The sequence below is a fragment of the Phasianus colchicus genome, chromosome 1, assembly GCF_987193195.1.
Source record: "Phasianus colchicus chromosome 1, bPhaCol1.hap1.1, whole genome shotgun sequence".
In the NCBI taxonomy this organism is placed as follows: Eukaryota; Metazoa; Chordata; class Aves; order Galliformes; family Phasianidae; genus Phasianus; species Phasianus colchicus.
The window spans coordinates 171,058,965-171,071,340 of record NC_143436.1 but is presented as its reverse complement, the minus strand read 5'-3'; the positions used below and the strand labels follow the sequence as shown (position 1 = coordinate 171,071,340).

General features: G+C 43.6%; 1 protein-coding gene across 3 annotated transcripts in view; it reads right to left on the bottom strand.

Annotated features, from left to right (window-relative positions):
• The window catches only part of RNASEH2B (ribonuclease H2 subunit B), a 42,654-nt gene extending 37,298 nt beyond the window's left edge, over positions 1-5,356 (bottom strand). For all 3 annotated transcript variants that reach the window (XM_031615869.2, XM_031615867.2, XM_031615868.2), the window contains exon 1: positions 5,199-5,356. In XM_031615869.2, coding sequence (XP_031471729.1) covers positions 5,199-5,262 — 64 coding nt within the window. In that variant the 5' untranslated portion in view covers positions 5,263-5,356. The remainder of the gene's footprint in view (positions 1-5,198) is intronic.
• Between the last annotated feature and the right edge of the window lie 7,020 nt (positions 5,357-12,376).

Below are 12,376 nucleotides of genomic sequence, written 5' to 3'. Positions count from 1 at the left end.
ACTGTGGGCTATTTTGTAGCAGATACTTATAACAATTTTTTTTAATGTTAAGCACGTATCAAAGTGTTTTTAAACACAAGGTGCGAGAATGGTCAAGAAAAAATAGGAAAACTGCCTACATCAGATTTTAATGCAAACTGCATTTATGCATTACACAAAAACTTCTTTTGATATGACGTCTTCTCTCAATATGACCCCAAATTTTCAAGTAAAATGCATCCTCTGTTGTTGCATGTTGACAAAAGTTCCTCAGTCTCATTTGAAAGAAAGGATTAATTTAAGGCATGCTGATGCCCTATGGTTTGGCAACACAGTTCATTTATTTCTGCCTCCATTTGACTTTTGGCATATGAAATTTGTTCAAAAAACTTGCCAACCATTATGTGAAACTGCTCCTTTTATTTTTAAATAAGTAGTTCCTAAAAATAATAGGACTGTTAAAATCCCTCCCTTCGTGCAGCCCTTCCAGAACCACTAAAATAGCAGCTCTTATAAAACAATACAAAAGCTAATCAATTTGCTGTTTAAGAAAACAAAGGAATGAAAAAATGTAGTAATCTAAACTTGTCTACTTCAGAAAAATAAAGGTTGAACTTAATCATCAGCTTGCTGCTAACCCCTACTTTTATTAATACAGAATAAACCAAATGCAGCAGTCTTAACTTTGGGTGTAGAGTGGAACATCAGACTTAGAAAACCACCTTCAAATGCTGACCTCTTTGCTAAAGCCAATGGAGGATATAAATATATCAGTTCTGCGATAACACCTCCCCCTGCAAAACTGTCCTTCACACCCCTCCCTGTTCAGCAACTGGTGCATGTGTTTGGCTGCTATTGGTAAGACCAATCTGAAGCCATTATATAAGAAAGCTGTTTTGTTAGACTGAACCTAGATCAGATCTGTCACAGAGTGGTATTTGGCTCTTAAAGATCCCTACTTTTACAAACCTACAATTAGATGAGGTCTCATTATTATTTCTTTTTCCAGCAAAAATAATTTCTAGCTCTTTCAATTTTCAGAGAAAATGTTGACAATAGGCTCTACAAAGCAAGCAGAAATATTCTATATGCACACTTAAAAAGCCTCGCAGAATGAGGTGGTATGACTTAAAAAAAAAAAAAAAAACAACAATTACAAACAAACAAACATGAATACTCAATAAACAGACAGAATCTCTTCCACAAACGCATATCATTAGCAACATACTGGCTGGGAGACAGATGGATTATAATCCTCAGGAGCCACTTTGCTTCCCTTGCACCTATTCAGTAGCTAAACCTATGTAAGAGGAATCATAGAATGGCCTGGGTTGAAAAGGACCACAGTGATCATCTAGTTTCAACCTCCTGCTATGTGCAGGGTCACCAACTACCAGACCAGGCTGCCCAGAGCCACATCCAGCCTGGCCTTGAATGCCTCCAGGGATGGGGCATCCACAACCTCCTTGGGCAACCTGTTCCAGTGCATCACCATCTCTGGGTGAAAAACTTCCTCCTAAAGTAGGAAGCTGTATACAAAGCTCTACATTCTCAAGGGGAAGGGGGAGAAGCGGACACATGTAATATAACAACCGAGATTATCCAAATACTATGAAAAATGCAGAAGAGCACAACCTGGAAACTCGGACACCCAAAAGTGAAGTCCATGTGGGTCCTTCAATACTCAGAAATACTTTGGTGTCTCTACCACGACTCCTCCAGTACTCCAGATTTGTTGTATTAACCATAGATGTCAACCACCCCCGTTCAGATTACCAGCCAAGCTCATAAAATGCCTTGGAACGAGGAGCACAGCAAAGAAAGACTCGTGCAGGTCCGCAGAGCCAGTCCAGGTCCACCAGGACTTATTAGTTCAGACACTGCTGAAAGCAGCTGTACTGCAATACTGGTTCTACAAACAGCAGAGATGTGTTAGCATGGCACTTGAAATAATAAACTCTGTTAGTGCTGAGCAGAATCTGCTCTAGGCCAAATCTGGAACCTGTATAGCCATGACATAGTTAATCTGCATCTGGAGAAACTGCCCAGAGAGCTGACTTTACTTTAAGCACAGCTCTACCCCTACATGCATGTCCAATTTTTCCATCCTCACCAAGTTTTACACCCTAATCATCTCATTCCTCCCAGTCCTCCCTTTTCCTGATTGCTTATTGCTTTCTCTCAATGATTCACATCCATAGAATCATAGAGTAGTTGAGGTTGGAAGGGACCTTTAGGATCATCTAGTTCCAACCCCCTGCTACAGGTAGGGACACCTCCCTCTAGACCAGGTTGCTCACAGCCCTATCCAGCCTAGCTTTGAATGCTTCCAGGGAAGAGGCATCCACAACCTCTCTGGGCAACCTGTTCCACTGTCTCACCACTCTCACAGTAAAGAACTTAATATCTAGTCGAAATCTATCCTCTTCCACTTTAAAACCATTCCCCCTTGTCCTGTTGCTCCATGATCTTCTAAAAAGTCCCTTCCCAGCTTTCCTGTAGGCCCTCTTCAGGTACTTGAAGGCCTCTATAAGCTTCCCCCAGAGCTTTCTCTTCTCCAGGCTGAACAGCCCCAACTCTCTCAGCCTATCCTTGTAGGGGAGGTGCTTCCAGCCCTCTGATAATCTTCATGGCCCTCCTCTGGACCTGCTCCAACAGCTCCATGTCCCTCTTGCATTGGGACCTCCAAACTGGAGGCAGCACTGCAGATGGGGTCTCACAAGAGCAGAGTAGAGGGGCAGAACCCATTTCACAAGCTTCCTCTAAATGCTCATGACAAGGCTGCACACTGTCCAGCAGTGCATGCTTCAAGAGCAAGTGCCAAAGTCCAAATAAGAATCTCACCTTCCTTATGTCTACACTTTTACATGTCATACAAACAGCGAAAGAGTGTTCAGAGACTTCTGCAAGAACAGATAAGATTCTGAAAATGGTGTAAAGATTAAGAGACGTGAGCCAGTATTCAGAACTCCAGCCACATCCTCACCTTGCTCTAGAAAGCTACTGAATGGTCAGACTGGCTGAGAAGTACTGACAGTTAAGAACTCAAGTTTTGGTTCTCAGTGCTTTAATTCTATACTCATGACAGACTTTATTCTTTTTTAGACTCCTACGTAGCCTCTTTGTGGAGACAGTCATCATCTGCAGCCATACAGGAACTTCTAAGATGTCACAATCAACATAACATGAATGACTTTTCCAAGAGGAAATGGTATTAAGTTGTATAGAATGATATGCATTAACTTTGCAAACTGTTCCACACAGACTGCTCTGGTGAGTAGTCCAAACTAACTTAAGTACCTGAAATCAGGGCCTTGGAAAGTGCCTTTATCGTGAGAAAACTTTTGAAGCTTCTTGCATAGCATTAGAACATGTCCTTCTTCTTCCTGCAAGGTAAACTTGCCATTTACGCTTTTTTTTTTTTTTTTTACAGCTCAGAAATATGTAACTCTAAAAACAGACACTAACTTTAAGAATCTCCTTTCACAAAATTTGTTAAAAAAAAAAAAATATTACATTTATTTCATTTCAGCAGTCCTACTCATATGAGTGGCAAGTCTTATCAGCAGTGGAGTTCTGAAATTATCAACCAGTGATCTGTTAAAATTGCTGTGTGCTCTGGGGTTCTAGTAAGGCTTAATAAACTTTCTTACAGGTCTGGAGCACTATATAAATTTTGTCAGAGCTGCTCTGGCATAATTGGTAATACAACCTGTCTGGCTTCATGGAAGTTACAAGCTCTGGCTCCAATCCTGGCAACTCTTACCGAAGAATTTAACTTACTGCACAGAACCCACTACTCGTGCATAAATAAAGCATATTTGTAAATATTTGCACAGTATGGACATCTGTTGGCACAGCCAGTCATCAGATAGAGGATTCAACTTAAATCCTAGTCTGCAGAGAAAGGAATTCCTCACTTATAAATTCCTTTCTTAGGCATCAAGTATGTCAGTTCTAAAGGCTGGAAGTGAAAAGCTACAGCCAGAGGAAGAGAGGAATCAGTGAAACTGTAACAATTGGTTCTGTTGCTCTTATAACTAGAGCAACCCACTTTCTCAGTGCCCCCAAGGCGGAGCGCCTGCCTGGTTTCCAATCCTTGCAGAACCAAACTCATGCTACACCTTCCCTCCAGGGGTGCCATTTAAAGCATTTCTCACATCATCACAGACACTTTCATAAAGCTCATAAAAATACTCCCAAGAGCTCCTTCTTGTTATCAGGTTTGGTTGAAATTAAAGAAAGAGCTCAAAAATTTTGGGTCAGAGAAGAAATACGCACAGTACAAAGCTGGCTCACAATTGGGGAAGTTTCACTGCCTTAGGAAATCAAGCTAGTAAAAGGGCACTTAGTGAAACGCTTCCTTGCCCTGTGTCTTGGAGAACAAAATAGAACGTGTTCAAACATCATCCTTAACACTAAAACCTTTTGTGGCTTGTGAAGTTAAAGCCTTAAAATCTGATACCAGTCAGAAGTGAATGTAAAAGGGGGAAAAAACATCCACGCTTACTAAATGCAAAGTGAGAGAAGCTAAGACAGCCATGTTTACAGCCTATGTACAGTGCAGAATTGTTTTGAGTGGGGAGGAAGCCCTAAAGGCCATCTGTTCCAGCTCCCCTGCAAAGAAGAGGGACACCTCCAGGGTTCTCCTGGAGCCCCACCCAGCCTGACCCTGAACGTCTCCAGGGATGGGGCATCCACCACCTGTGGGCAACCTGTGCCAGTGCCTCACCACTCCTACTGTAAGAAAGCTTTTCCTTATTCTAAATCCCCCCCCTTCTAGTTTGAAACCATTTCCCCGTGCCATGTCACAGCAGACCCTGCTGCCTGTCCCCTTCCTCCTTACAGCCCCGTCAGGCACTGAGAGGCCGCTCAGCTCTCAGCCTGTACTCCTAGGACACGGGCAGGCCTTGTTGTCCCGCTTCACAAGTACACAGACCTCCCTGCCAATGAGGATGAATGTTTCCCAACGAGCTTGTTAACAAAACTGAGGCACAGCGCTGCCTGCCAACTGGGACGGCTCTACTACTACAGGGAACAAAGCACCTCGGTGCAGTGCGGGACTCAGGGGCTCCTCTCGGGACTTTGTGTCACAGAACCAGGGCCGGCTGCACGCCGCAAGGCACTCGCCTCCAGCCGAGCTCCGTCAGCGGGATGGGGCGGGCGAGCGAGCGGCGCTGCGGATGAGCCCGTCCCGCCTCGGGGCCCCGCGGGGTTACCTGGTGCAATGAGCACCCACTGCTCAGGGTGCGCGCCCGCGGGCCGCCGCTCCGCGCCGTGCATGCTCCTCCACCCCCGCCGGCCGCTCCCGCCGCCGCTTCCGCCGCCTCCACAACATGGCGGCGGGGCGGGGCCCGGACGTGAAGCGGGAAAAGGCACCGCGCGCCCCTCCACACAAGCGCCGCGGAGCACCGCGCCCGGCGGCAGGAAGGGACCACCCCGCGGGATGCAAAGGGGGGCGGGGAGCCGCGGCAGCTGCGGCGGTGCGGCATCACCCGCTCTGTCCCCCCTCCTGCTTGAGGAGAGTGGTACAAGCCGCTGCGGGCGGGGCGGACGGCGGCAGAGCGGCTGGCTCAGCCTCGTCCCACCGTGCGGTGTTTGGTGTTGGTGCGCGCTCGTAGCCGCTACGCTCTGTCGGGCAGAGGCGTCCTCCTCTTACCGCTGCCCCATCGCACGTTTTACTTATGGAGGACGGTCGGGCGGCTGCCGCCTGTCTGCTGAAATAATGTCTTCACTGAGGCTCCTCGAGCCTGAGCAATCCCAGTTCCCGCAGCTGCTCCCCACACGGCTTGCACTCCAGACCCTCACAGCTTCGTTGCCCTTCTCTGGACGCGCTCCAGGGCCTCAATGTCTTTCCTGTAAAGAGTGACCCAAAACTGAATGCAGTGCTCAAGGTGTGGCCTCACCAGAGCTGAGTACAGGGGGATGATCTCCTCCCTGCTCCTGCTGGTTGCACTATCTGATACAAGGTAGAATGCCGCTGGTCTTCTTGGTCACCTGGGCACGCTGCTGGCTCGTGGTCTGCCAGCTTTCAACTAACACGTGTTAAAGCCCAGACTGGACATGGCCCGATCAAACTGCTGTCACTGGCCCAACTCTGAGCTGGAGCAGTGTGTCTCCAGGTATTTATACAAACTGGGGGAAGATCTCCTTCAGAGCAGACCTGTGGGGAAGGACTTGGGGGTCCTGGTGGATGAGAAGCTGGACATGAGCCAGCAGTGTGTGCTTGCAGCCCAGAAGGCCAACTGTGTTCTGGGCTGCATTAAAAAAGGGGTGGCCAGCAGGGAGAGGGAGGTGATTGTCCCCCTCTACTCAGCTCTTGTGAGGCCCCATCCGCAGTACTGCATCCAGGCCTGGGGCCCCCAGTACAGGAAGGACGTGGAGCTCTTGGAGCGGGTCCAGAGGAGGGCCACTAAGATGATCAGAGGGCTGGAGCACCTCTCCTATGAGGAAAGGTTGAGGGAACTGAATTGTTTAGCTTGGAGAAGAGAAGGCTCAGACGAGACCTCATTGTGACCTTCCAGTACTTGAAGGGAGCGTTATAAACAGGAGGGAGAAGGACTGTTTACATGAGTGGATAGTGATTTGACAAGGGGGAATGGTTTGAAACTGAGACAGGGGAGATTTAGGTTAGATACTATGAGGAAGTTTTTTACACAGAGGGTGGTGATGCACTGGAACAGGTTGCCCAAGGAGGTTGTGGATGCCCCATCCCTGGAGGCATTCAAGGCCAGGCTGGATGTGGCTCTGGGCAGCCTGGTCTGGTGGTTGGTGACCCTGCACATAGCAGGGGGGTTGAACCTAGATGATCACTGTGGTCCTTTTCATTCCAGGCCATTCTATGACTCTATGATATGATTCTATGATTCCAGAGGTGCATAATATCCTGGTAAATGTGTCCTGCACCTACCAATAGCCCCAAGGAGACACAGTCACAAATCAGGAACCATGTATATGCATACATGTGCACGTGTACATAAACTTATTGTTACCAGCACAAGAATGGGCTGATGGCCACTGTCCCAGAGATTTAGAAGACAAACATTGTATATTATCAGAAGTATTAAAGCATACGTATCAATTGTAAATCTCAGAGATATGAAACAAATATTAAAAACATACTGACGTTTATGCCCCCAAACATAACACAGCTAACCAAGGCCAACATATGCAAAACAGCTGAGTTGATGTAAGGCTGAAAAAAATAATTTCCTGAAGTCAGAGCATATACATTCATAACTCTGAGATTACACTAATCTAAATTTGTTTTATTTTAATTTTCCTGTTTTGTTTTTTTTTTCCCCCTGCCTGAAGTGAAGCAGGATATAAATACCAAAGACCACACTGCACCATGTGTTTTGAAGAAGTCCCTGCTGAAATCACAGAGCAGTTCTGCTTTCAAAGTGACTGTGAGTTGCCCTACCACGTGCCTGGATTGCAGCATTTGCTGATGGATCTTGTAACACTCTTTGGTACTTGTTTTAATGAAGAGAGAAAGAGGCTCCCACCTGTCCCACTGTGACCTGTGCAAGAGTACTGGAAGAGCAGAGCAGGATTGGTTGCTGCATTCAAAACCTTTCTAGAAGGAAAGCTTCCAATATGGTGAAAAGGTTCTCTGTAAATAACAATAACAGTTTGACTTCCGGTCCTGAAAAGACAATGTGATGCATGGTAGGCTGTTATACATTGCCAAACTTTACAAGGCTCAAGAAGATAGGAATCCAGTCCTTCAAGCACCAGGTGCAGTGTCAAACTCAAGCCCAGAGGCATCACCTGTCTGTTCCAGATGTCCTGTTTCCTCCCTGACTGTGATGTATGCAGGATCTTGTGTGATGGAAGTGTTATAGCAAACATTGCTGTACATTTGCAAAACTGAGTTGTCAAGCTCACATTTTCAAAGCACCAATCCATCTTAATTTAGCCATCTGGTAAGCAAGCTCATTTTCAGAGGTGCTGAGTACTTAACATCAGTTGAACTGAACGTATATTCCAGTTGTCTTCCCTCCCCTCTGCTCCCCTCCCCTCCCCTCCCCTTCCCCCTTCCCTTCTCTTCCCTCTTCCTCCTTCTCTTCCCTCTTCCCCCTTCCCTTCCCCCTTCCCTTCCCCTTCCCTCCCCTCCCCTCTCCTCCCCTTCCCTTCCCCCTTCCCTTCTCCCTTCCCTTCCCCCTTCCCTTCCCCCTTCCCTTCTCCCTTCCCTTCCCTTCTCTTCCCTCTTCCCCCTTCTCTTCCCTCTTCCCCCTTCCCCCTTCCCTTCCCCCTTCCCCCTTCCCTTCCCCCTTCCCTTCCCTACCTCCCCTCCTCTCCTTTTCCCCAATCCCCTTCCCTCTTCCCTTCTCTTCAGAATTTATGAGCATCTTCCACAATCTCTGGATGCATATTGGCCCTGAGATCTATAATGTATTTTTTTTTTCAGGAACTTCTACTTAATAATGTTTTTCTCAGGTGCTTCAAAATGCCCCAAACTGAAATTCTTGAATGGGCCTGAATAATGTTTTAAAATGACATTGGTTTGGAATAAAAATAATGCAGTATTTTATACATATTAAATATTTAAAACTTTCTGTTGTTGTTCATGCACATTTGTGATGTACTGTCTGTCTTTATAAACCAATTATATACGATATCATTATAAATAAAAGATATACTAATTTGGGGTTTCTGTCAGTAGCTGATAGTACTAAAATTGTATTTGCTTAAGGATTAAATATTTTCCTTCCAGGCTTGCCAACACTTTTAAACCTTTCTGATATCTGCCAGGGAAAAGAGAAGAGAAGAGAAGAGAAGAGAAGAGAAGAGAAGAGAAGAGAAGAGAAGAGAAGAGAAGAGAAGAGAAGAGAAGAGAAGAGAAGAGAAGAGAAGAGAAGAGAAGAGAAGAGAAGAGAAGAGAAGAGAAGAGAAGAGAAGAGAAGAGAAGAGAAGAGAAGAGAAGAGAAGAGAAGAGAAGAGAAGAGAAGAAAAAGCGTCAGTTTAAAACACTGGATTTCTCTGAACTGTTGTGGTGATATCATTGTAAATACTCAAATCTTAATTTTACACACATGGGTCCATATGACTCATCATTACAGAAAGCTAAATGGATGCAATATGGGACTGCATCCTATCGGAGGACAATCATTTTACACATTTCAGAGCCATTTGATATGCATTCAAACCTCACCTGCATGTTGTCCATTTATTCACTTTTGTTAAGGCTGCTTCCAATAATCCAAATGTCTGCACAAATGCAAGCATTCCTTTTTGCCAAACAAAAATTACTTTCTGCTGCCAAAGAAATGCTACCTTTGTTCACCTTCAGCTGTGGAATTTGTCCCTTTCTCCGCTGCTACACAGTCTCGAAGTCAAGCAATTTCTAAATTTTACTTGGAGCAAGAATTGAACCAAAGTTTAGAAAGAAGTATGATTCATTGTTAACTAAAGGTTGTTTAAAAGACAGAAATGTTTCCACTTACGATTATGTTTCATTTCACAATTTTCCAACACACAAATTACAATTATGGCCAAATTTATCAACTTGTGCTTTGGTGGTCCAAACATTCACAGTTGTAGCTTTAAATCCACTGATCTGCAGGTTTAAGGGTCAGCTGTTTGCATGGAGCAGTGCTACATTTCATAGGAGTAAGAGCCCAGTTGATACATGTAACTTTAGCTGATGCACCAAAATATAAAAATAATTACAATTCATTTTATGTTATGTAGTATGAAATACTGTTCTTGTTACATGTTGTTACATGTCAAATTATTGTTTTGTTTGGTTTTGCTCAAAACAAAAATGTTCCTGGCATTGAAACAAGTTTATTTTTCTTCTTATTTTTCTCCCTATTAGACAAGAATCACACCCCTTCACCCTCATGACTAATGGCAGACACACTGAAAAGGCAAAACAACAGATAAATACAAAAACTGAAAAGGCTAATAAAATTTTATAAGGAAACACGAATCATGCTTCATTGCACATTAAAATGAGCTCATTTAAATGACAAATGGTATATTCTTAGCATACTCGAACAGAGCATAAACTGGTGATGAAGTATCTGTGTTCCGACCCACCAAAACAAATCACAGTCTTTCCTCATTATGTGACCAAAAGCACTCTCTGATGCAATCAAAACACAGCATCTATCACCCACAGTACAGGTAATGGGATCATCTCATCACACATGCGATGGGATCATCTTGTCACACATGCAAAGACTCATTCTGTGACAGGAATAATTGCCATTTTGGTCATATGAAACACATGTGCTGGCATATACAAAGAAAAACATCCAGGTGTGCAGTCCTCTTGTCCACCAGAACAAGTTTGCTTGCCTCATTAAATGATCTCCCTATATCAGTCTTTGTCAATTCAGGAATACTTGAGAGTCTGTTAATTCCTACACTTAAATCATGGTGACCTCAGAGCATTTTTGTGCAACTCAGAAGAACACATAGAGCCCTAGAATAGAGATGGCACAGCCAGAAAGAACATGCACAGTAACATAAACATTATAAATCTCTGCAACTGCCGTTCATGCTAATGGGGATACTCAAATCAATGGAAGAATAGAACAGTGAACTCTTTGAAGACATTGTTTAGAATTGCTGTGGCAGTATATGAATACAATCAGATATTAGAAAGGCACAAGGTACCACAAAACATTTTTGCAGATAGTACAAGTGAAGCACCATTATATTTACTCAAAGCAAAGTAGCAGTATTATTTAAGCCTTTGGAACAATTTATTTTTATGATTTGAAATCTTTGGGTGCACTTTTCTACTGTACACAAATTTCTTTGTGATTATCCATCCACTGCTATCATGTGCAATTGACAGTAAAAAGATATCACAGGTCAACAATAGTATTTTTCATTAGATTAAAAAAAAATAAAGAAATAAATAAAACACCCAACAAACCACCAAACTTGAATTAATTAATTAATTAATTTGTAGAGACTCAGTTATGCTATTGCTTAAGTGCATAGAATACACAACATCCAAAGGAGAGTATTTTTTTTTCCCATACCTTCTGGACAGACTGATTGCTTATCTGTTTGCTTATCATCTCTATTTTTTTAAAATGTTACAATTATTAAAAACCTGATGTAAATCAAAAAAAGCTCTTCCATGCCTGAAATGCTATGTTTTTCTTATGAACCTCAGCAGGAGGATTTGCTTTTCATCATTTTGACAGCTGAGACAGTGTATGTGAAACAGGTGATCCTAGCTAACAAAGCAGGTGTTCTCATGACATCCTGCAGGGCAGGAGAGGAAGGATTTAAGAATTACATAGCAGAAATTAGCACTGAGCATTTCAGATGCTTCAAAACAGCTATGTATGTTGGCAAATTAAGGGGAGACGTTTTCTTTCAAATGGATTAATTCAAAGAAGTAATTTGTACACTTGGAACTATCTGTGGGTATCAAAAATTCCAGTGCAGCTGTAGTGGAAATATTAAGAAGCATCAATGGACTTGCATGAGAACCTGGAGGCTATCACTGCACTGTATTTAAACAATCTAACTTAACAGTACTAACCCAAACCAGTGGTTTTTTTACATGAAGTTTTATAAGAAGTTTTTTATAATAAGAGTGGTGAGGCAGTGGCACAGATTGCCCAAAGAGATGGTGGATGCCCCATCACTGCAGACACCCCAGGTCAGGCTGGACAGGGCTCTGAGCACTTGATGGAGCTGTAGGTGTCCCTGTTCACTGCAGGGCAGTTGGACCAGATGGCTTTAGGGGTATATTCCAACTCAAATGATTCTGTGATTCTGTGATTCTATGAAGTAAGATACATCCTATGTCTACAAAGTCCAGAATGACAGTATTGAATAAAACATATAATCAAATATATACTATTTTTGTAGGAATATAATTACATGAAGGAAAACTCATTTTAGTGTATTTGAGGAACTATATACCACACTTTTGTCTCTCTGTTTCACTTTGGTTATTACACACTGAGTTGCCAACACCTACAGAAAGTGCTTCAAGAATTAGGTACTGATTGTTCTATGGTGGTCCAGTTATTTACTCAAGGAAAACCATGCACTTCTTTGTCTATAAACTTCAAAATCTTTCAAGATATCTCTGCAGATCTCTACAAGGAGAGTGTCCTAGTTTCAGCAAAAAAAGTTTTAGTAGCACACTGAGGTTCAGTTCACAGAATCATAGAATCACCAAGGCTGGAAAAGACGTACAAGATCACCCAGTTCAACCATCCACCTATCACCAATAGTTCTCACTAAACCATTTCCCTCAACACAATGTTCCTTGAACACCTCCAGAATTGGTGACTCCACCACCTCCCTGGGCAGCCCATTCCAGTGCCTGACCACTCTTTCAGAAAGTAGTATTTCCTAACATCCAGCCTGAATCTCCCCTGGTCAGCTTGAAGCCATTCCCTCTAGTCCTATC